This window comes from Chiroxiphia lanceolata, chromosome 33, assembly GCF_009829145.1.
Source record: "Chiroxiphia lanceolata isolate bChiLan1 chromosome 33, bChiLan1.pri, whole genome shotgun sequence".
NCBI classification, from domain to species: domain Eukaryota; kingdom Metazoa; phylum Chordata; class Aves; order Passeriformes; family Pipridae; genus Chiroxiphia; species Chiroxiphia lanceolata.
In genome coordinates this window covers 159,769-184,025 of record NC_045669.1, presented here as the reverse complement: position 1 = coordinate 184,025, position 24,257 = coordinate 159,769, and the positions used below count along the sequence as shown (strand labels likewise).

Genomic DNA, 24,257 nt, shown 5'->3' with positions numbered 1-24,257 from the left:
GCAGGGACATCTTCAGGTGAGATGGGAATAGTTTGGATCAACATGCTCAGGCTCCACTGTTTTGCCTCTCTGTAGTTGCACACAACGTTTGGAAGAGACTGAGAACCACGAGGTCCCACAGTGTCACAGGGTCCCCTTGGTGACAGGAGGTCATGAAGTGTCCCAAGCACTTGTGGGGGTAGAGTTTTTGGAGGTGTTCTCTGACCCAATCTTCCTTGAGCAAGGCAAGGTCTTCATCCAACATTCCTATAGCCTGGTCTCCCGGGCCAGAGATCCCTGAGGGCTGGTCTTGTCAGGGCAAAGGTGTTCAGTAACTCTGCCTTCTCTGCATCCTTGCCATGAGCAGAGTGGCTCAGGGGGTTCCTGGGGGTCTCTGCACACGAGATCCCCCTCACACTCTTAAGGCAACTTCCCAGGCTCCCCATTCCCAAGACTCCCTGGCAGTCACTCTCCCACCAGCCCAGACTGGCACTGCTGACACTCAGGCCCCTTCCCAGCAGCAGCAGCTCCAGTGACCCGACGGATCCCCTGTGACTCCCCACACCCCCCACTCTCACAGTCAGACCGGGTTTCCTCACTGCTTCCACACCAGGTTTCCCAGGGCAAAGTTTCATGTCTTAGAAACAGGAAAACATTTCATTCCTGAAAAAGAAACAGATACAGGCTGAGCTGGTGCCTCAAGGAGGGACCCCCAACAAAAACCTCTATGTGGTTTTATCCCCTCACACTCCAAGCACACAAACTGCTCTTCCTGCTGAGTCCTGGGCTCCTGCCCTGTCTCCAAGTGTCCTCTCCCTTGGCTGCTCCAGGGTGGGCAGCTCATGGCCTTTGGTCTGAGGCCCCTCACCCAGAGCTCATCCCACAGCTCCAACTGCAGCTGCTCCCTGAGCCACCTGCACCCACAGGATTCCTCAACCCTGGGCACCACAAGGCTCCTGACAGTGTCCCAGGGTCCCTTGGGTTCCATGAGCCCCCACAGTGTCCCAGGGTCCCTTTGGTTCCATGAGCCCCCACAGTGTCCCAGGGTCCCTTGGGTTCCATGAAGTCCTGTGGTGTCACAGTGGCCCCTTCATTCCATGAGGTTCCACAGTGTCCCAGGGTTCTAAACTGGACATGATGGGAGAGGGGTACAAGATCAGGTTTGTTCCGGGAAATCTGTGGGATAACATGAAAAACTTAGAGGGACAAGGTACCCGTGAGGGCCCCTCTGAGGTGACTCTGAGATGGAGCAGTCACATCCTCCTCTGTGACAACACATCCATCCTGTGACATCAAACCTCTCCTGTGATATCATATCATCCCTGTGACGTCATATCCTCCCCTGTGACATCACATATCCCCTTGACATCATGGGGAGGATGTGATGTCACAAAAATGATGTGATGTCACAGAGGAGCTGTTATGTTGCATGTGATGTCAGAGAGGAGGATATGATGTCACAGGAAGGATGTGATGTCTCAGGAAGAATGTGATGTCATATGATGGTTGCGACATTATAGAGGAGCTGTGATGGCATAGGAGAGATGTGATGTCACAGAGGAGGATGTGATGTCATAGGGAGGATGTGATGCCACAGGAAGTATGTGATGTCATTGAGATGTGATGTCATAGGAGAGATGTGAGGTCACAGAGGAGGATGTGCTGTCATGAGGAGATGCGATGTCACAGTGGAGGACATGACATCACAGGGACAATGTGATGTCACAGAAAGGATGTGATGCCACCGGGAGGTTGTGATGTCATAAGGGTAGATGTGATGTCACATGGAGGATGTGATGTCACAGAGAAGATGTGATGTCATAGGGGAGACGTGATGTCACAGGGGAGCTGTGTTGTCAAAGAGGAGGATGCGATGTCACAGGGGAGGACGTGATGTCACAGAGGGGGATGTGATTTCACAAGGATGATGTGATGTCATAGAGGAGCTGTGATGTCTCAGAGGAGGATGTGATGTCACAGGGACGATATGATATCGCAGGAGAGGTTTGATGTCACAGGATGAATGTGGTGACATAGGAGAGATGTTATGTCACAGAGGAAGGTGTGATGTCACAGGGACAATGTGATGTCACAGAGGATGTGATAACACAGGGGAGATGTGATGTCATATGGATGCGACGTCATAGAGGAGATGTGATGTCACAGGGAGGATGTGACATCACAGAGGAGAATGTGATGTCACAGGGGAGCTGTGATGTCACAGGAATGATCTGATGTCATAGGAGATATGTGATGTCACAGGAAGGATGTGATGTCATAGGGGAGCTGTGATGTCACAGTGGAACTGTGATGTAATAGGAAAGATGTGATGCCATCTGATGACTGTGGCGTCATAGAGGAGAATGTGATGTCACAGGAAGGTTGGGATGTCATAGGAGAGATGTGATATCATGGGGAGGATGTGACATCATAGGAGAGCTGTGATGTCACAGAGGAGGATGCGATGTCACAGGGGAGGACGTGATGTCACAGGGACAATATGATATCACAGGAGACATTTGATGTCACAAGATGGATGTGATGTCGTAGGAGAGATGTGATGTCACAGAGGAGGGTGTGATGTCACGGAGGATGCAGTGTCACAGGGGAGTTGTGATGTCATATGATGGATGTGATGTCATAGAGGAGATATGATGTCATGGGGATGATGTGATGTCACAGAGGAGGATGTGATGTCACTGGAGGGATGTGATCTCAGGGGAGTTGTGGTGTCACAGAGGGGGTTGTGACATCATAGAGGAGCTGTGATGTCACAGGAGAGATGTGATGTCACAGAGCAGGATGTGATGTCACAGAGGAGGATGTGATGTCTGTGGCAGTTTAGTCTGGGCCTTCCTTCATGACCAGTTTGTAACCAAGGAAGTGCCCAGATTTACCCAGTATCCCCTACCATTTTTACCTAAGTCGGGTTATAAGAAGAAACGAGGAGAGGCCTTCACCCTCTTTCCTTCCAGCTGTGGAGGTGCAGGTTCCCTGCTGTTGAGTCTGTCGGGTTGGGGAGTGAGGCCTGGTAAGGTCTGGCCGGCCTTGGCAGACGGAGGGTGCCGACGGTCGTTCCAGAGCGACTTTCTGTTGTCCCAAGGAGAGCAGTGAGATATTCTTTGCTAATTCTTTTAGTTAGATCTTGGGATAGTGATCGTGTATATTTTATTTTAATTTTGTTCCTTTTTTTTTCCTTCCCCTTCCCTTTCCCTTTTCCTTTTGAAATTGTACATATATTTCAATTGTATATAAATGTAATATAAGTGTAAATATATTTATTTATATATATATATTGCTTCAGCTGTCTCTCTCTTGTTTTGGTTCTCTTGGGTTTTTTTCTCTTCTCCCTTGGTTTTGGGGGAGGGGGGAGCTCTTGTGGTGAGTTTGGAGACTTGGGAGGAAGCCAGCTTCAAACCACCTCAATGGGATTTGTTATTATTTGGGATTTGGGGTTTATTTGGCATTTGGGATTATATGGGACTGGGAATTCATGGGGATTTAGGGGTTATTTGGGATTTGGGAACACCTGGGATTTGCTATTATTTGGGATTTGGGAATATATCGGATTGGGAATTATTGGGGATTTGGGGTTTATTTGGGATTTGGGAATTATTGGGGATTTAGGGGTTTATTTGGGATTTGGGAATATATGAGATTGGGAATTATTGGGGATTTAGGGTTTATTTGGGGTTTGGGGTTTATCTGGGATTTGGAACCACATGGGATTTGGGATTTGAGTTTGGGGACCATTTGGGATTTGGGATCATTTGGGACTATTTGGAATAATTTGGGACTGTTTGGGACCATTTGAGATTTGGGATCATTTGGGATTGATGGGAACCCACGGATATTATGGATTAATTAGGGATTCATGGGAACCCATGGATATTATGGATTAATTAGGGATTGATGAGAACCCACAGATATTATGGATTAATGTTGGGGGAGCTGCCTCAAAAAACTCCAAAATTTGGGGTCCAAAATGTTTATTTGTGTCGTTTTAGAGGAGGTTTTAGGGGGGAAGGGGTCAAGAGGGGGCAGGGTCACATCTGACACCCCCCCCCCCCCCGAATTTTAGGAACCCCTCCCAACCCCCCACCCCAAAAAAAACCCCAAATTTTTGGTCAAAAATGTTTATTTTTGTCCTTTTAGAGATTTAAGGGAGGGGAGGGGTGGGTGTGGTCTCAGTGGGAGTGGCCAATAAATGTCTCCATGGTAACAGCTCCTGGTGGTTTTTTGGAGAGACTTCCACCCCCCTCCCTCGACCTCCCCAGTTTTGGGGTTCCCCTTCCATATTTTGGGGGGGCCCATCCCCTACTTTAGGCCCCTCCCCCCCAATTTTAGGACCCTCCTCAATTTTTGGGGTCCCCCTCCCCCAAACTCGGGGTCTCCCCTCCATCTCAACTCCCTAAATTTTGGGGTCCCCCCCTTTATCCCCCCAAAGTTTTGAGTCCTGCCCCTCAATCTCCCCAAATTATAGGGCCCCCCCTTTCTTCTTCCCCCCATTTTTGGGCTCCCAGCCTCAACACCCCAAATTTTGGGCTCCCTCCCCTTTATCCCCCCAAATTTTGAGGTCTGCCCCTCTCCCCCCATTGGGGGGACACTTGGAGGGGAAAGGCTGGATCCGTCACATGAAGAGACCCCCTGGAATGAGAGAGGGAAAGGGGGGACATTGGGGGGACACACTGGGGGGACATTCGGGGGACACTGGGGACACATTGGGGACACACTGAGAGGACACTGGGGGGACACTGGGGACACATTGGGGACACACTGGGGGGACACTGGGGACATGGGGGGTCCCCACCTGTCACCTCCAGGGTGGCCCCGGTGACGCAGCCGCTGTCCCCTGACGCCAGGAAAGCCACCACGTCTGCCACGTCTGGGGGACACGGGGACACCGGGGGGTGGTGGTACCTCCAAGTGTCCCCAAAGTGTCCCCAAAGTGTCCCCAACTCACCCTCAGGGTCCCCCAGTCGTCCCAGTGGCACCATCCCTGCAAACTGGGAGGGGGGGGGGAGACACATACACACAAGTGTCACCTCTGGTGTCACCTCTCCAATGTCCCCTAATGTCCCCCAATGTCCCAAATGTCCCCCCAGTGTCCCCCCAATGTCCCCAGCAGGTGCCACCCCCCCACTGTCACCTTGTCCAGCACTTTTGGGGGCACTTTGTCCATCATGGTGGTGACGATAAATCCTGGCAGGACGGAATTGCAGCGGATCCCAAACCTTGGGGGAGGGATTTCGGGGGGTCAGAGGAGTCCCTCCAACCCGTGTCACCCCCCCAGGGTGTCACCGACCCCTTCCCGGGGTCACCAAACCCCCCCAATCCTGTTTTCCCCCTGATTTCCCCCCAATTTTTCCCCACTTCCCCCCAAATTCCCCCATTTTTCCACATTTCTTCCCCCTTTTCCCCTCAATTTCCCCCCCAATTTTTCCCCATTTCCCAATTTTCCCCCCAATTTTTCCCAGTTCTTCCCCCTTTCCCCCCCCAATTCCCCAATTTTTCCATATTTCCCCCTTAAATTTTCCCAATTTCTCCCCAATTTCCACCCATTTCTTCCTCCTTTTCCCCCAATTTCCCCCCAATTCCCCATTCCCCCCCAATTTCCACCCAAATCCTCCCCAAATCCCACAATTTTCCCCCCAAATTCCCCCAATTTCCCCCCTAAATCCCCCAAATTTTCTCCCCAGTCCCCCAGCTTTCCCCCATTTCCCCCCAAATTTCCCCACTTTTCCCTCAAGTTTTCCCCCGAATTCCCCCCAAATCCCCCAATTTTCTCCCTGTCCCCCCATTTTCCCTTGTCCCCTCCCAAATGTCCCCATATGTCCCCAGATGTCCCCCAATGTCCCCACCTGGCCACCTCCTTGGCCACGCTCCGGGTCAGCCCCTCCACCCCCCCTTGGAGGCCGCGTAGTTGGTTTGGCCCAAATTCTCCACCTGGGGGGGGGGAGGGGACAATGACAAAGGGGAGGGGACACCCCTGGGACCCCCCTCGGTGTCCCCAACCCCCCCCCGTGTCCCCAAATCCAACCAAAATTCATGTTTTGGTGGGGTTTATCCCCAGTTTTGGGGGTTTTATCTCCATTTTTGGGCAGGGGGGACGGGACAGTGACAAGTGACAACGACAAAGGGGAGGGGACACTCCTGGAACCCCTTCCAATGTCCCCAAATCCCCCCCAAAATTGGTGTTTTCGGGGGTTTTATTCCCGTTTTTGAGGGTTTTATCCCCAATTTTGGGGGTTTATCTCCCATTTTGGAGACAGTGACGGTGACAAGTGACAATGACAGGGACAAGTGGGGGTCCCACCTTGGCCACCACGCTGCCCACGAGGACCAGGGAGGCCCCCCCGGGGTCCCCCGATGTCACCAAGGCCTTTGTCACCTCCTGTGTCACCAGGGATGGATTTGGGATGGATTTGAGTCTGGGTTGGGTGGATTTGTGGGGATTTGGGAATTCTGGGGGTGATTTGGGCTGAACTGGGGAGGATTTGGGTCGATTTTGGGTGGATTGGGGGGGGGCTTTTCCTGCGATTTGGGGTCGTTTGCCTGCGATTTCCCAGGAATTTTGTGGGAATGGGATGGAATTTGTGGGAATTTGTGAATTCTGGGAGTGATTTTGGGTGGATTTGGGAATTTTGAGGGTGACACTGTGGATATCGGGGGTCACTCAGGGACACTGCGGGACACTGGGGAGGGTGTGACACTATCGCGACATGTCGCCGGTGGGGGGGAGGCGGCGGCGACATTACCTGCACCCCCCTCACCATCCCGGCGACGCTTTTGGGATCGGTCACATCCACCTGGAAAGCTCCGTGGTCGGGGGGGAGTTCCGGGGGAGCCCTTTCGCTGTCGCCGCCGCCCCCGACACGTCGCGATCGGCCACGGCCACGCGCGCGCCCTCGCGGGCCAGGCGGCCGCTCACGGCACGGCCGATGCCGCTGGCGCCCCCTGGCGGTTCGGAGGGCCAATGAATAACCGGGGCCATTGAGGGGTATGGAAACCGCCCCTGGTGCCCCCTGGTGCCCCGGAGGACCAATGACTGCCCGATGGCACCAGTGGGGACCACTTTAACCAGTGACCCCTCCCAGTGTCACCAATAACCCCCCCAGTGTCACCAGTGGGGCCTGTGACCCCTCCCAGTTTCCTCTCAGTGTCACCAGTGGGGTCTACTGTCACCAGTGACCTCCCTCAGTGTCACCAGAGGGGTCTGTGACCATCCCACTATCACCAGTGACCCTCCGAGTATCACCAGTGTCACCTTTAACCCCTCCCAGTGTCCCTCCCGGGGGTCTCCCCGCCCTAAGTCCCCCCCCCCACTCCTCCCTGGGGGTCTCCCCTTCCCTCTCGCCCCCAAAACACCCCAAAACTCCCCCAAAACCCACCCGTGACCAGTGCCACGACTCCCGACAGTCACCCCGCCGACCTCCCCAACATGGCGGCACCGGAAGTGACCACCGAGACGGAGGCACGCACGCCGCGCCGCTCTGCCCGCACCAACTCTATGGTCAGTCCTCCAGCCGGAGTCTTTCGCCTTTCCCAGGTTGTTTTTTTTCCCCCCTTTTCCCTGATTTTTCCCCTCCCATAAACACCTGAATCCCATAAACACCTGAATCCCCTCGTGGCATCGCCAAGTCCTGGATTTCACCCTCCGGGCTCCTCCAAACGTTTCCATTTTAATCCACCAACCGCATGATTTGCTACAACCCTGAATAACAATATTAAGGAAAAAAACACCTCCGAAATTCCCAAAATTCTCCCGGAATTCCGCGATCTGCACGGAATCCCACTCCAACCTCTTGGGACGACCCAGACCCCACATCCCGGATTTTAGGAGGGGGATGACGCCGCATTTTTGGTCCCAAATTGGGGGGGGGGGGGGGACGTTGGGAATTGCAGATCCCGTTCCCGAGGGGATGATCCCATGGAAAAACCAGGATGATCCCTTGGGAAAATTGGGATATAGCATGGAAAAAGAGACCAGAAGGAGGTGCTTGGGGTGAGAATCAGGGAGGATTTTGGGGTCTCAATTTGGGAATTCTGGACCTCATTTCCAAGGGGATGATCCCAGAGAACCCCAGGGGAACACTGGGATCCAGGGGGTCGGGAACAGGGAGTTTTGGGGTGGGATTCAGGGACGATTTTGGGAATTGTGGATCCTATGCCCAAGGGGATGATCCCATGGGAACACTGGCACCACTGAGTCCAGAACTGACCTCAGCAGTTCCAGTAGCAGGGAGGAGATGGAGGGGGCTTCAGGTGGGCAAACCTGACAGTGCTGACAAACAGGGAGACCACAGCCAGGGGAGGGAGGCCCGTGGAAAAGGTTCTGTGAGAAATAGAAACCCAGTCGGGCAATTTCCAATCAGAATTTATTATATGATAAAAGCAAATTCAGCGCTGGGTGATCAGGGAAGGGGTTCAACAACTCCCAGCGCCTGTCACACCCAAAGAAGACAGTTGTTCTACATTTATTTCCAGCTACTACATGAATATTCATTATACATGAGTATAAACATTACACGTTGTTAGGTACATGATTATCAACATTATTTCTTAACAAGAATGTTATCTATAAGCATAATATATTGTTAAATCAGACATTCAGCAGATGTTTGCTTGTTATCTATAAATTTTAAGAAAGGTGCTATTATCTAGCTAACTAAACAAAATTCTCTCACTATAAATCCTACACAAGGTAAAAGGGAGGTAACTTGTTTTCTCTCTTTATAGGGGCCAATTAAGTTTTACAATTTGTTTTTCTTTTCTCTCTCCAGGTCATATTGACCTTACACTGTTTTCTCTTAATTAGCCCGAATCATTTTCTCAGTTTATCACAATCCCTCCTCTCTTTCTATAAAATTATTGATTCGACTTTTTTGCTCTAATCTGGACAATATTAATTTGACATTTTCTTCATCTCGGGAAGGTGGAGTTCTGGTGACTAACAGTACTTCGGCACTTTGAGCCGTCTTTGGATCTGTCGGCATTGTTGATATTTGCATTCCTTGTACTACAGAAACTATCAATCTAATGAAACAAGGGATTGAACACGGTAAAAATATTATACTGGCCAACGTGCATAATAAAAAGAATCCTACTTTCTTCCACCAAGCTGTTCCTAACAAGTTATCCCACGACTGGCTGTCGAGCATGGAGTTCCATTTTTGTACAGGTACGCGAGTCAGTTTTCTGATATCCTTTGCAATATCCATAACTGCCTATTATCATCAATTTGTAAACAACAATCTGAAGTGTTGAATTTACCACACACCCCCCTTCCTCGGCTAACAGATAATCTAAGGCAAGCCTGTTCTGATACACAGCTGCTCGAGTTTTTGATTGCTGACTTGTGATTAGATCCAGAGTTTGAACTGTCTTATTGGCTACTATTTCCATGACTGCCTGAAGGCGGATAATTCTATTTAGCATGTATATGGGGGTTTGATAACCCCAGGTCCCACCTTGGGCCCAAGGAGCTGGTCCGTAAGTAGCAATGATTCGTTCAGGAGGCCATTCATCATCGTACCACTTTTGGGTTCCTCCAATGTCATCCCTTTTTTCTCGGTGTATGGTTCCATACAAAGGTACACCTAAACTCATACCTTTTTCAGGGGGCAGTAAGAAGAACCCTGGTTGGATTATACCTAGTGTACAGACTCCTCTCCAGTCTCTAGGGAGCTGTGTATATGCTCGCTTTCCACATATCCAAAATAATCCTTCCGGAGCTACCCATTCCAAATCGGTACTACCTGCTTGGTCCCAATATACTTTTAATTCTTTCATGCTCTCAAAAGGGTTTTTCAAATTTGTTTCATTACACCACCAGCTTTGAGTTTCATCATGCCAAGTACAATCTGCAGTCATATTGTTAGTCCAATATCCTAATGGTTTTTTTGGTCACCAGTATTTCCTGTGGTATTATTTTCACTGATAGGCATGGGGACTCTCCTACTTTAGTTTTATATATTTCCCTACCTCTCCGTTCAATGCATTCTTGCCCAACTACATCAGAAATTAAAATCCAACCTTGGGGCCTAGATTCTGATGCTTTCTGGGAGTGATTCCATTTTAAAATTTCCCATGGGGTGAGACCAGTACCTTTCCAGGGTCACTCTTCTGTCATCAAAGGTCCACTACAAATCCAGTACTTAGGTAAATTTAAGGTTTGAATAATATGTTCCATTAGATCAATATATAGGTTAGTTCCATAACCCGGGAATAGCCAATCTTCTCCTAGTTTGTCTTTCAATTTCTGGTATAAGCCACCTGTGTTGGAAGGCTTTCCTTGTGTGGTTTCTTTTAATGTAGTTTGCACCCTCTATTATTTCCTCCCTTTTCAAGTCCTGCATTCCACCACCATCAGAAATGTCCCAGTGGCCTTCTTGAGTGAAACAAATCCATTCCTCTCCCTTAGGACAACTAAGTCCCAGCCTGGTTCCCCCTTTTCCTAAATTTTTTGCTACCCATAGTTGCCGAGAACCCGTGTTGCAAGTGTTCAGTTGTCTAGAGTCATAGCAGACTTTGTTGACAAATGAGTGGTTGCTTAAGCTTTCAATCATACGGCCTTTATATCGTGTAATTTGGTAGCACTTTGTACACTCGTCAGACAGGACGTGAGCCCAAAAGCAGCAGAGTATCCAAAAGGGTCCAGCATAACTTAAGCCTCCACGGCCCATGCCCGAACGGGGTTGCATCCCGTGGCTGGCTGTCAGTGGCAGGTTCAGAGGTTAACCTGGTCTTGCCCCTTTTAGATTTTCTAATTTAATTAAGGTCCAGTTTTCCGTTTCCAGGTAAAGGTTCACTTTATCTCACAACAACGGATTCTGTCAACAAAATTATTATTCCCACTAATTAATCAATATATAAATTGTTAGCCATTGTGACATTCTTTACATGGGGTTTATAAAGCTAAAGTCATCCAGCGGACAGTCAATTTGGGCTGTTTCTCCAGAAAATTTCATCACACTGTATCTTAATGCTGCATAACCAGTCAGTTTCAAATATTTCCCAATTTACTGGTAATAACAATTCCCACCCACAGAACAGCTTATTTATCTGTACTGACTCTAACTGGAGTTGATCTCCTTGCGTGTCACGACACTCAGGGCAATGTATATGTCGGTTAAAGGCCACACAGGACCATTTACGGTGACAGTGCCTACACTGACACTCTACCCAACCATCATGCTGAGCCCACGGATGTTTTATACAGCGTATGCAATCTGGTGGTGGCGGTCCAGGAGTTAGGGGATCTTCTTTTTCAAGGTCACAAGCTAACACAAGGATTGGGTTAGCTAAACGATTAGTAAAATATGCACCTGCCCCTCCACTCTGCCAGGGGATGGCTCCTTCTTTCCAGGAAACAAACCGCTGTCTCCTAAGAATTTGTCCTGGGGCCAATTGAAACCAAGATCTCAGGCTAGGTTTTACACAGAAACTTTCAGGAAATACCTGTCGGGCCTTTAAGTCTCTTTGTTCTGGGGATAACTCATTCCAGCCTTTGATGTGTCTTCTCCATTCAGGTGATGAATTCATAAAGGTCTTTTTTGGAGTTTAAGTCGTAGGTCCCCAGGCGTTGATGACACAGTCCACTCTTTCAGGGGTGGTGGAGCAACAGGTCCCTTCACTCTGGTCGCGTGTGTCCACCCTCGTTCTGCTGTATGCACTGCGGTCTCTGTCGTGAGCAGTACCCGGAAGGGACCTTCCCAAAATGGGGTTAAAGAAGTTTCTTTCCATCTCTTTATTAGGACCCAATCCCCAGGGTTTATTTTATGTATCTTGAAATCTAATGGTGCTGTTTTTCATTTGCAGTTGAGACATTTGTCTACTTCTGCATAGAAGTTGTTCTCATGGCTTCTCAGCTTCAATTTTAGTGGTACAGCTTCAGGTCTGGTTGCTGGAACAAACTGTCTGTGAACAGCTAACTTCTGACACATTGTTAGTCTATATTTAAGACAAATCAGTATTCCCCCCTTACTGAGTTAGGGTAGGAATGTTCTTTCACAGGTTACGAGCCTGTGGCAGTTTTAAAAGACAGAGGATGCAAGGGTTAGTAGGTAGTTTCTTTTTCCTTAGACTTAGCTCCCACAGTTTTCAAAGCATCACCTTATCATCTTATGACATATACTGCACCAGCAGGTTTTAGTTTTTGTGTATTTCAGGACCCCCCATTCATCCCCTTCACCATTATCAGAGTACAAAGGGTACATAGTTACCTAATTCTTGACCTATTCTGTGGTTTAGGCCTTGATATGCTGTTCTGCCAACAATCTAGGCCTTGCCTTGACAAGAGACTAAACATTTCTATTAGATTTGGGGCTATGAGTGATATAAGGAGGGTAGAATGGGGTAAGAGGGTTAAGGAATGTATAAACAAGGGTGCTAGAGAGAGGGAAAGGAACAAGGGACAAGGAGGGGGAGGTTGCTGCTTTTAAAACTTACTTATAAAACTTACAAGTCTTACAAACATTAGAAAATAAAAAACCATTAGGGGCTTAAGGCATCAGTATAAGAGGCCAAGCAAGCGATGTGCTGGGTCATTGCGAGCCTTGGTAGTTTACAATGTGCTGTTCTGATTGTATGCACTGTTGTTTTGCACTGTTTCCGTGACTTCTTTAGATAATTAAGAGCGGGGTGATGTGGGAGGCGTGTCCAGAGCACAGGGTACCTGCCGGGGCAGAGGAGCCCAGGGGACCATGCGCCAACATAGGTAACATTATTGGCTAAAGAAGTCACATGGTGTTAAAGGATAAAACAGCGCCGATTTTAAAATAAAGCCTCTTTGTTCATCATCTCACAAGGAGCGTGGTTTTCCTTATTATATAAGGACTTTGTGTCCCCTACAAGACCCCTCTTAAGTTGGGGTGGTGGACTCCTACTGGACGGAAGTCCTAAAATGCAATATGCAGCACTGGACAGAGAGGAGTTGAAAAGCTCAGGGCTTCCCGGAGCTGAACTGGGACAGTCAAAGGAATGTGGAGGAGGGCTTCACTTCCCCCCCCCCCCCCCCCCCCGCTGCTTTGAAGCAGAGTACAGGAGCTCTGCAAAGGGGCTTGGATCCCCTGAAGATACAGACCGTCACAAAGACCCCTGAGCTTCGTGGTATGACCGTGGTGAAACGACCGTTGTCTGGGTGAAACGCAGCCCACGGAAGAAGACCCTCGCTTGGAAGACGAGTGGCCAAAGGGGCTTGGATATCCCCTCGTGTGTGCTGGCAAAGATCCAGCTACAGCTGCATGCATGAGAGATAGACTGCTACTCTGAAGAAGCTGCTGCCCTGAGAGTTGGAAAGAATCTTTCCTTCTTCCCTCCTGGACTTTTATTTGGAGGGGAGAAGAGATTTGATCCATAGTAAATACTTATGCCATGGTATAGATAGCTAAGATTGTATATAACGTATAGTAGTATTTATTTGTACAACCATTGTAATATATATTCCCTTTCCCCCATTCTGAGTCTCGTGTGGTTGTCTGGAAGACACATCTTACACTGGGTTGAGATCTAGGAAGGGGTTTGGACTAGGGAATCCAATTTTGGGGTTCTCAAACCAAGACAATATGCTATTTATAATGGAGATCGCCGCATCAGTAAGACTTTAAAAGTGTGGAGAATAATCTTTACAATATTAAAAAAGACTGTAAAATGGGAAAATCAGGATGAGGAGATAGAAGTAAAAGAAAATCAAAACTTCTCCTTTTGAAAGGAAAAATGTCTATATTACCAATAATGCAAAAATGTCTATAAAAAATGGTGGATCAAAAGACAAGGGCAAAAAGGAAGCCAAGTTAATAATTCTCCACAAAACAACGACGAGCCCCAGAGTGCAGGACGTCCCGGTGGGAAAATAGATGGTGCGAAAGTCTGCAGTGGGAAATCAGGAACACCAAATGGCGGCTCGGCTCGTGGCGCAAAAAATTCTACCATCTCCCAAAATGGCGCCTCTGTGGCAACCAACACCATAGTAACAGAGGCTCATGACGACACCTGCGCCACGCCCACATCCGGTGACACTCTTAACATCCAAGATGGCGGTGCCCAAGGAGCTTCCGGCTCTCAGAACGTAAACATCCACCAAGATGGCACCGTCCAGGGACTGCTGCTGGTAGCTCAAGGCCTGCGGTTAACATGCACAGATGGGCCTCAAATTCAGAACTAGCTTTCACCACATTTGGTAAGCAACACCCCTCAAAAGAAACAACCACTACTAATTTAGTAAAACCAACACTGTTAATGGACACAGTAAAAGAAGAATTCAGATCGATCTGATATCTGAAAGAGAGGGTTTAACACTGACTGCAACTAGAATTGCAATATAAAGCCATGACTATAAAGTTTCTCAGCGCGAGAATGGTGATGTCACTCTCCGAGTTGTGACAGATGAGACAACAAAACATATCGCAGAACTCATAGCCTGCCAAAAGAAGAAGCATCGAATCCAGCAAACAAAAAGTAGTGTTTTCAGAAAAGCTTGAATTTTTGGAATAATCATGAACATTTTAATTAACAACTTGTTGCAGAATGATTCAAATTTAGTAGTAGAATGGCTAAGGCTTAGTAGGAGAGTAGGCCTAGAGAGCAGCACTCCAAAGTAGTGGGTTAGCAACCTTGTTTGTGAGAATGGAATGTACTGAAGAAGTAGGAACAATAACCAAAGGATTTAGCCAAGCATGTATATAACGATTTGTTACCTTAGATATAGTAAGGGTCTGCTGAACAGTTTCTATGGGGTTTCTATGGGGTAAGACAACTTAAGTGGATTTATGATTAAAGTAGATGATTACCAATTGTTATCAGTATGAAATATGAGTTTGTGTTTGTAACTAAGTGTAACTGCTTTCAAGTAGGAATTGCACGTAGATATGTTTGTGCGAGAGTATAAAAGCTGTATGAAAAATGAGGGTCTTTGGAATCCTGACTTGGGACGCTAGTCCTCAGGTTCCCGGGCCCAAAATAAAGCACCGCATAAACCGGTACTCTGTTGGTTTGTGTCTCTGTTATGGGCAACAACTACCTACCTCAAACTCTGTCTGCTGCTATTACTTCTTGTTTATGGGTGTATATGTTTCCTTTTTATGTAAGTACATGTATTAATGGGTATCCTTTATTTAACCGTATTTGTAACGCAATTGCTAAAACTCTTCCTAAATATCATAGTTCCCGGGAAACCAGTAAGTAGCTTAAGAGGTAGCAACCAGGGACAGATCCCTTTCCCCGTTCGTTAACCTTTCAAGGTTGACGTCCCCTTGGGCTGTGAAATGGAAACCAAAGGCGGAGCTGAGAAGTTGATTCCTGGCGTAGAGGAGTCAACCTCAGCTTGCGCAGGGTACAAGCAAAGGAGGTGTTGCTCGCACAGTCCCCCCTGGTTGAACGGCGGGTACTGGGCCGCATGGCTGGCAGACCCACACGACCATGCTACTTTTGATATTTAGGAAGTTATTTCCATATGTATGGCTTTGTTATAAAATTGAATGATAAGTATTTTCATTGTTACTAATATATTTGCTGAGTTTTATGTCCAAAGGTAAAAAGACAATCGCAGTAATGAAAAAGAAAAACATCTAGAAAAAGGAGAAGTTTCTATAATAAAAAGAAAAGAAGGTGATGTAGTGGATGAGAAGACAGAATGGGAAAGATATGTTGCCTGGGGAAGCATATATGGGATCTAAATGGACCTGTCACTTACTGGATAATTCACCTACCGGACTGACAGTTTTCCCCAGTTTATTGTTGTGTCTTTAGGAAATCTTATGCACCCCAGTTTATTGTTAAATTTTATGAAGTCTGTTATACCTCCATATTGTCCCCATTTCTCCCTTAGATTTTCCCTCCGAAAGTTGTTTGTCATCCTGTCCTCCCCTGCTTTCCCGCTCCTCTGCCGCTGATTCGTTACAGTTTGCCACAGTGCAGGAAGAGCTACCATTGGCCCATTCCCTTGGAGACCCGGGAGTTCCACCCACCTTTCCCCTGTCTCCCTATCACACTTTTCCCTGAGTTGTCAGTCTCTTGTTCCTCCCCAGTTTAGAATCTGCCCCTCAGACCTATTTTATTTAAACCCTTGTTCTCCCTGAATAAAGTAGCATTGCTGCACTAACCTCGACTGTGCCAAGAACCCTTATTGCAGTGCTCGGTCCCATTTCCCTTCTCCCTGCGGACCGTGGCAGTCCGGTCGGGGAAGGGACTGTCCAGTGAGGAGCTGGACCAAGACTTGCCCTGGTGACGTAAGTATTTGCGATCCCCCTCTTTCGGTTGGGAGGGGGTCCTGGAGTGTGACTGATTGAGACGTCCAGCAGGACGTGGCGAGTGAGGACCTTCTAGTAGTGCAGTTCTCACAGCCCGCGAGGGAGCAGGCCACAAACAGAGGGAAGCGTGTGAAGTGTGTGTGTGTGTGCGTGTGTGTGTGTGTGTGTGTGTGTGTGTGCGCGTGAAAGAAAGAAGGCATTCTGGAAGATGGGACAGAAAAGTAAGTCCTCTGCTCCCATGGGCGGCTGTAATGTAGGGCTACAGGGTACCCCACTCAAGGAGGAAAGACTCACGAGTAACTTTAAGGATACCCCTCAGGAGAAGGGAAGACTCAGGGGTGGTGACTTTGAGGCAAAGTTACCATGAATACCTTCAGAGAGTCCTCTGGGGATGATGTTAAAGTATTGGAACGATTATCCCTACATGAAAGGAAGACTGAGAGAGAAAATAGTATACTACTGCACAGAAGTGTGGGGAAGGAAGCAAATAAAATCAGACGATCTGTATTGGCCAGTGTATGGCTCATCTAAGGATTGGATATGTCAAGCACTAAAGTTTTGTGTAAGCAGTAAAGAGCCCTTCTGTACGGAAGAGAAAGAATATGCTAGCTTGTGGTTGAGACCAGATGAAAGTACTTGTCTATTCCTTTTAAGACAAAAGAAAAAGCAAAGGAGTTGCTGTGACTCTAGGGAGTCTCAAAAGTTACCCCCACCATATGTTCCACCCTTGTGTACGTCCACCTCATTACCCCTGTGTGATGCCTCAGTCCCGAATGACCTTGGGAGTGGACTTCACCCCAAGTGTTCCAACGGAGTTGGTCCCCCCTTTCACATCGGCACCTGCACAAACGAGGGAATCCGCCATTTTGTCCTGTCCAGTCCAAGCGTGGGAATCCGCCATTTTGTCTCCAGCAACCTCTCAGTCTACCGAGAGGGAATCTAATGACACAGAAATGATTTCTTCCCCTACCACCCAGTCACAGCTGTACCCTCTATGGGAAATTCCAATGCAAGGACCAGGGAGACAACAGGGTATAGGGTTTATATCGGTGCCACTGAATTCAGGAGATGTCAGAACATTTAAAAAACAGTTGGGAAATTTGTTGAGGGATCCTTTAGGAGTGGTAGAGAGATTTGATCAGTTCCTAGGTCCTAACATTTATACCTGGGACGAAATGCAGGCAATTTTAGGAATACTAATTCATGGTGGAAGAGCGAGGCATGATCAGGAGAGCAGGGATGAAAATTTGGGACCAAAACCATCAGTACGGTCCAGCTGCTGATACTAAATGGCCTTTGCGGCGACCGGACTGGAATAATCATGAGGTAAACTATAGGAACAGCATGAATGACTTAAGGAACGTGATAGTTCAAAGCATACATGAAGTTGTTCCTAGAGGGTAAAATATTAATAAAGCCTAAATAAGTGTCAAAGGAGGAAACTCCTACCGAATGGCTGGAGAGATTAAGGAAAAGCTTCCAGCTTTATACCAACCCTGACCCAAGTAATAAACTGGGCCAAGCTGTACTTAAAATGCGGTTTGTAGCAGGAGCATGGGAAGATATTAAAAAGAAACTGGAGGATAGAGAAGATTGGCAACATAAGGGAATGGATGAATTGTTGAGGGCAGCACACAAGGTGTATGTACGAAGGGATGAGGAGAAGGAGCCACGTGAGAACACCGAGTGCCAGGAGGAGCAGCTGCAGTCAGGAAACATCGAGGACATCCCGCACACAAAATCGCTCCTCCCGACCACATCAGACCCCAAATCCATCCGGACGGTCCAGAAGTCACCGTAGACAGGAGCCACGTGAGATCACCAAGGGCTAGGAGGTGCAACAGCGGTCAGGAAGCATCGAGGACATCCCAAAGGCGAAACCAGTCCTGCCAGCAACGTCGGACCCCAAATTAATGCAGTCAATCCAGAAGTTGCCGAGACAGGAGCCGTGTGGCAGCCCCAAGTGCTGGGAGATGCACCCCCAGCCAGGAAGCATCAAGGACATCACACACGTGAAACTGGTTCTGCCAGTAACATATCATATCTCTTTATCAAATCCCTTCAATAAATGTATAGGACTGCTTTTTAAAATATTTTTACGCATTTGCAAAATTAGGCAAGTGGTACTTTCAATGTTGCAGAGTTCAGTAGATTGTTTCATCCTAATGTTTCACCTGATAATTGGAAGCTAATTGCAGCCGCCCCGGCTCTGTGGTTACCGAGGGCTTGGGACCTGCTGCGGAACCTCAGTTGCCAAGGGGTCACCTCACACTGAGTGGTGGGGGGCTGGGGCCATCCCTGCCCGTATTTCAGGTGCAGGGTGCTGAGGTCACAGTGGCCACTGTGACCCGTGGGGCCAAGGGCACAAAACAGGACTCTGGGCTCGGGCCCAGTATCAGTGTTACCTGACAACGAGAGGAGAAGGAAGAGGAGGGACAGTGCTGCCCAGGGAGAGCCTCAGAGCTTGGGGCTCTTGGCCTGTGCTGCAGCTACAGCCACCTCGCCCTTCTCAGACTCAGTGAAGGAGCATTTCGACAAGACTACAGTGGATAGGAAAAAAGGAGGAGAAGGCGGACAGAGACAGGAGTCAGGGGCAGTAGGGGGGCCCTAACCCCCCGGGCTCTGCCCCTCTGTTGCAAACGCCTCTCACTTCTTTTGCACAGACAGTGGAGGAGCACCTGGAGGAGACCTCGGTGTTCCAAGAACAGGGACTCCCTGCTGACAGTCACCATGTCACACAGGGAGGAGGAGGCCCCCAGAGGGAGGGAGCCAGGTGAGAGCAAAGTGCCCCCCTCTCAGCCTGGCAGAGGGGCTGTCGGGGCGGGCAGCACAGGTGCCATGCCCAGGGCCATTGTCTCTCTCCCCTCCAGCATGCCTGCTGTGTCAGCGATCAGAGGCTGACCTGGACATCTGTGGGGAAAAACTCTTCATACATGGGCTCTGTGCCCACGAGTTCTGCCTGGTGAGTTGCTCCGTGGGCTCCCTCCACTTTTTGACAGGCAGTCCCTGCCACTCTCTCCTCATCAGTGTGTCATTTTCCTGCAGTTTTTTGCCACCAACTTTCCTGACTGCCCAGTTCATCGAGGAGGACTCTGGTGTCTCTTCCCTCATGGGAGATCCGAGCTGTAGTCTCCCTGGCGGCTCAGCAGGTGAGACCCTGACTAGAGTAGGGAGATTTGTGCCAGGCAGGGTTTGCTGGAGCTTAGCCCAAAACCCGAGCAAGAAAGCCCAGCCCTTCCAAGCAGCTCTGGGAGAAGGAGGAGGCCCTGAGGCTGCTGCTGATGGGGCTACTCTGCTCTTTCCAGAGCTGCTGCATCTGTGGCCAGAGAGGGGCCACCATTTCCTGCTGTAGAAGAAACTGTGACCTGAGCTTCCACCTGCCCTGTGCCAAGCAGGGAGGCTGTGTCACCCAGTTCTGCAGACCATTCAGGTACCTGCTGTCCCTTCCTCACCACCACCAGGGAAGGGCCCAGCACTTCTCACCTCACCCACCCCTTTTCCCCCCAGGGCCTTCTGCCCCGCACACAGCCCAGAGCAGGCAGTGGAGGCGACTCCAGAGCCGGGCACCCAATGCCTCATCTGCATGGAGCCTGTGGAGGACAGAAAGACCTTCAACACCCTGGTGTGCCCAGCCTGCAAAACCGCCTGGTTCCACAGGGCCTGCATCCAAGTAGGAGTGGTTCTGTCACCCCCACGGGCACAGCAGGGGCTCAGCAGCACCAGGGCCTCACTCTTGCTGCTTGTGTTTCTCCTGCAGGGACAGGCTCTGCATGCTGGTCGTATCTCCTTCCAGTGCCCCCTCTGCAGAAATGATGAGGCATTTATAAGAGATATGTTCACCATGGGGATCCAAATCCCCTTGAGGTTGGTGTCCTTCTGCCTGGCTCACAACACAGGGGGTGCAAGTGCTGTGCCGTGCCAGGGCCTGCCCCAGCAGTCCTGGCCCTGCCCTGGTCCCTGAGTCCCGGGTTCAGCTTCCAGCAGGAGCTGGAAATGGCACAGGGGGAAGGGCAGGGACACCCTGCACCTGCCCGACGCCGGGGCAGAGGGAGTTCATCAGTTTTCCTTTTCCCATCAGACCACCATCATGGGAGGGCTTTAATGCATTCGATGAGCTGGGAGACAGACACAGGCACTGTGATGCCAGTGAGTGCCTTTTTCCAGGAGGCAGGCACGAGGCAGAGGAGGAGGGGTAAGCTGCCAAAGTTGCATCCTGGGCCTCTGCAGGGCTTGAAGCAGAAGGACCCAGGAGAAGAGCTCAGCCAGATAATCCCACACTTTGGACACTTTGTCCTCACCTCCATGAACCCGTTTGCTTCCCCAGGCCCTGGCAATTGCTCCTGTGCTCCTCCTGTGCTGCTGAGGGCACTCACAGACGCTGCTCTGGCCTGAGGAACAGCATAACCAGATGGGAATGTGATGGCTGTGCTGGTCTGGGCACAGGTAAAAGGCAAAGCACCCTGGTGACCGTGGGCACGGCAGTGGGTGCCCAGGGTGGGTTTGGCAGAGCCTGTCTGCTCCAGGAGGGCTGGAGGCACTGCTCTGGCCTATCCTGGCCCAGGTCTGGGGTGGCCTTGACATTCCTGCTTCCCCTCACAGGCTCCCGAGATGAGTCAGAGCTTGCTGGTGTCAGTGTGGCCAGACAGTCAGGACTGGAGCCTTCTGACGGTTCCAGGGAACCCAGGACCATCAGCCCCAACACAGGCAGCCTGGTGTTATCAGGGTTGTCTCCCAGTTCTGCACCACTGGAGACCATCAGCCCCAGTCCCAGTGTCCAGGTGCCATCCCCTGGATCTTCAGCACCACAGACCAGCAACCACCGTACCAACCTCCAGGCAACATCGGAGCAGTCTCTGCAATCTCCCTCACAGGAGACGAGCAGCTCCAGCCCTGACAGTCAGGCAACATCGGGGTCATCCCAGAGCAGCTTCCCAGCAACTGAGGACAGCAGCTGCTCCAGGAGTCGGGGGCCTGACCGCCGGCAAAACCACCCCCGTCGGCAACGTCGGGCCCAAAATCCACACCTTCGGTCCAGAAGTCCCCTGGACAGGACTCATGTGCCAGCACCAAGTCCTGGGAGGCGCAGGCCCTGGCAGAGACCATCAGGGACATCCCGCAGGCGAAACCGCTCCCGCCTGCAACGTCCGACCCCAAATCCATCCAGCCGGTCCAGAAGCCGCCGTGACAGGAGCCACGTGAGAGCACCCAGTGCTGGGAGGAGCAGCCGCAGCCACGAAACATCAAGAACATCCCACACCCAAAATCGTTCCCGCCAACAACATCAGGCCCCAGATCCATCCCGCCGGTCCAGAAGTCGCCGTGACATAAACTGTGTGAGAGCACCAAGTGCTGGGAGCCGCATCCCCAGCCAGGAAGCATCAGGGACATCCCGCAGGCGAAACCGCTCCCGCCTGCAACGTCCCACCCCAAATCCATCCGGCCGGTCCAGAAGTCCCCATGGCAGGACCTGCACACCAGCACCAAGTACTGGGAGGCGAAACCCAAGGGAGACAGCTGCCAGGACTTCCCAAAGGCAACACCACTCCCGCCAGCAGCGTCGGACGCCGAACTCATCCAGCAGATCCAGAAGTCGCCACGACAGGAGCCGTGTTAGAGCACCAGGTGCTGCCAGGCGCACTCACCGGTGGGACGGTGAGACAGGGACCCACCGCTGACACGTCCCATGTCACACAGGGAGGAGCAGGCCCCCAAAGGGAGAGAGCCAGGTGAGAGCAAAGTGCCCCTCCCGCAGCCTGGCAGAGGGGCTGTCGGGGCGGGCAGCACAGGTGCCATGCCCGGGGCCATTGTCTCTCTCCCCTCCAGCATGCCTGCTGTGTCAGCCTTCAGAGGCCGACCCGGACATCTGTGGGGAGAAAAACTTCAGATAAATGGGCTCTGTGTCCACGAGTTCTGCCTGGTGAGTTGCTCCGTGGGCTCCCTCCATTTTTTGACAGGCAGTCCCTGCCACTTTCCTGCAGTTTTTTACCAGCCACCTTCCTCAGCACCTGGATCATTGAGGATGACTCAGGGCTTTTCTCCCAAGGGATATCCTAGATGTAGTCTCCCAGGTGGCACAGAAGGTGACAGCCTGACAAGAGCAGGGAGATTTGTGCCAGGCAGGGTTTGCTGAAGCTTAACCCAGACCCCAAGCAAGAAAGTTTGGGGCTCTTGGCCTGTGCTGCAGCTACAGTCACCTCGCCCTTCTCAGAATCAGTGAAGGAGCATTTCGACAAGACTACAGTGGATAGGAAAAAAGGAGGAGAAGGCGGACAGAGACAGGAGTCAGGGGCAGTAAGGGGGCCCTAGCCCCCCGGGTTCTGCCCTTCTGTTGCAAACGCCTCTCACTTCTTTTGCACAGACAGTGTAGGAGCACCTGGAGGAGACCTCGTTGTTCCTCAACCAGACCACAGGAAAAGATGGCAGAGAGAGACCGGGCTCACGCAGGGCTGAGCGGTGAGTCAGGGGGCTCTATGCCTCAGGGTTCTGGCCCAGTGTTGCAAACTCGTCTCACTTCTGCCTCGGAACCAGTGGAGGAGCACCTGCAGGAGACCTCGGTGTTCCAAGGACAGGGACTCCCTGTTGATAGTCACCATGTCACACAGGGTGCCCCTCCAGCATGCCTGCTGTGTCAGCCATCAGAGGCTGACTCAGATATCTGCGGGGAAAAACTCCAGAGATATGGGCTCTGTGCCCATGAGTTCTGCCTGGTGAGTTGCTCCGTGGGCTCTCTCCATTTTTTGACAGGCAGTCCCTGCCACTCTCTCCTCATCAGTGAGTTTCATTTTTCTGCAGTTTTTTGCCAGCCACTGAGGAAGACAGAAAATCAGACTGAGAACGATTTCAGGCTTGGAGAGATGTTTACGGACCCTGAAATGACTGTTACCTCATGGACTGACCTGTTATTCCCCAGTTTATTATCACTTTCATACCAAATTCAATGTACCCCCACGTTATTCCCCTTGGTTTGTATGGTTCAGGGCTTGTCTGTACTTGCCCTCACATTTTTTCCCTGCTTAAAGTTGTTTACTCCCCTGTTCTCCCTGGCTTTCCCACTCATCTCTCACTGACTGGTTGAGGGTTGCCGCAGTGTAGAGTGAGCTCCCATTGGTCCCTTCCCTTGGATACCCCGAAGTTACACCCACCTTTCCCTGTCTCCCAATCCTGTCTTACCCTGGGTTGTCAATCCCATGCTCTGCCCCAGTTATGAATCCTCCCCTTTACATACCCTATAAAAGTCCCTGTTTTCTCTTAATAAACTGGCGTTGCACCCAGACTTTCAACTGCGTCCGAACCCTTTTGTGTGCTGCCGCGTCCCTATCCCTTTTACCCTCGGGCCATGGCAGACAGCGCCCAATGTGGGGCGCAGTTGAAGGTCTTTCATATTGAGAGAACTCCTGCGTCCTCACTTGGGCTCAGAGATCACCAGGAGCGGTGATCATCCCGCCCGTCCCCCCCCAGCTGGACAGACGACTGTGGGCTGTGGAGTCGCATGGGTCGATGCACCGGAGAAGGTGAGCAGCTGGGGACATTCCACTTCCCACCCCGACACCCACACCAAAAAAAGGAAAAAGGGAGGAACAGTAACATCAAAGACAATCACAGAAGTCTCTGTAACATCACAATGGGACTCTCGCTGTCTACCTCCCAGAAGTTCGTCTACCGACAACTGAAAGATTTTATCATTGAGCACGGTCACCCCCTCGATAAAAAATCCTCCAAAGTACTCACCAAGTGGCTGGACCACAAGGGCCATGTACTCACAGAGGACCACTGGCAGGCCATTGGGTATAACTTATGGCGAGATAATGACAGGGGGGACTGGACAACAAAAGAAGCCTTAATTGCCTGGAGGTTTGTTCTGATGGTGCTACAGCAGCAGATGATGAACACGAATGACAGCCTCCATGAGATATCCACCACCAAACCGAAACTGACTACGACACGCAAGATTCAGCAGACACAAGATGGCGGGAGGGAAGAAAGGACCAAATCATGGCGTGCACAAAATGGCGTCAGGAAGGAAGGAGGTAG

The 24,257-nt window shown here is 50.4% G+C and overlaps 2 protein-coding genes and 1 long non-coding RNA gene across 3 annotated transcripts in view; 2 read left to right on the top strand and 1 right to left on the bottom strand.

Annotated features, from left to right (window-relative positions):
- The window catches only part of LOC116779928 (estradiol 17-beta-dehydrogenase 8-like), a 79,557-nt gene extending 71,533 nt beyond the window's left edge, over window positions 1-8,024 (bottom strand). Inside the window, 8 exon segments of the mRNA XM_032674440.1 lie at window positions 4,790-4,864; window positions 4,943-4,985; window positions 5,129-5,213; window positions 5,841-5,886; window positions 5,889-5,925; window positions 6,296-6,410; window positions 6,789-6,936; window positions 7,595-8,024. Coding sequence (XP_032530331.1) covers window positions 4,790-4,864; window positions 4,943-4,985; window positions 5,129-5,213; window positions 5,841-5,886; window positions 5,889-5,925; window positions 6,296-6,410; window positions 6,789-6,936; window positions 7,595-7,613 — 568 coding nt within the window. The 5' untranslated portion in view covers window positions 7,614-8,024.
- A 10,613-nt stretch (window positions 8,025-18,637) lies between these two features.
- LOC116779947 lies at window positions 18,638-19,301 on the top strand. Its single transcript, XR_004354257.1, has 3 exons — window positions 18,638-18,999; window positions 19,097-19,188; window positions 19,272-19,301. It is a non-coding gene; the product is annotated as an uncharacterized LOC116779947 (long non-coding RNA).
- A 35-nt stretch (window positions 19,302-19,336) lies between these two features.
- LOC116779927 lies at window positions 19,337-22,933 on the top strand (the record flags this gene model as incomplete). The annotated part of the gene is made up of 7 exons (XM_032674439.1): window positions 19,337-19,375; window positions 19,532-19,656; window positions 19,734-19,896; window positions 19,984-20,090; window positions 20,305-20,418; window positions 20,551-21,952; window positions 22,842-22,933. Coding segments are annotated over 6 exons (1,899 nt in total), but the record flags the coding sequence as incomplete, so codon positions are not given.
- Window positions 22,934-24,257: the final 1,324 nt, after the last annotated feature.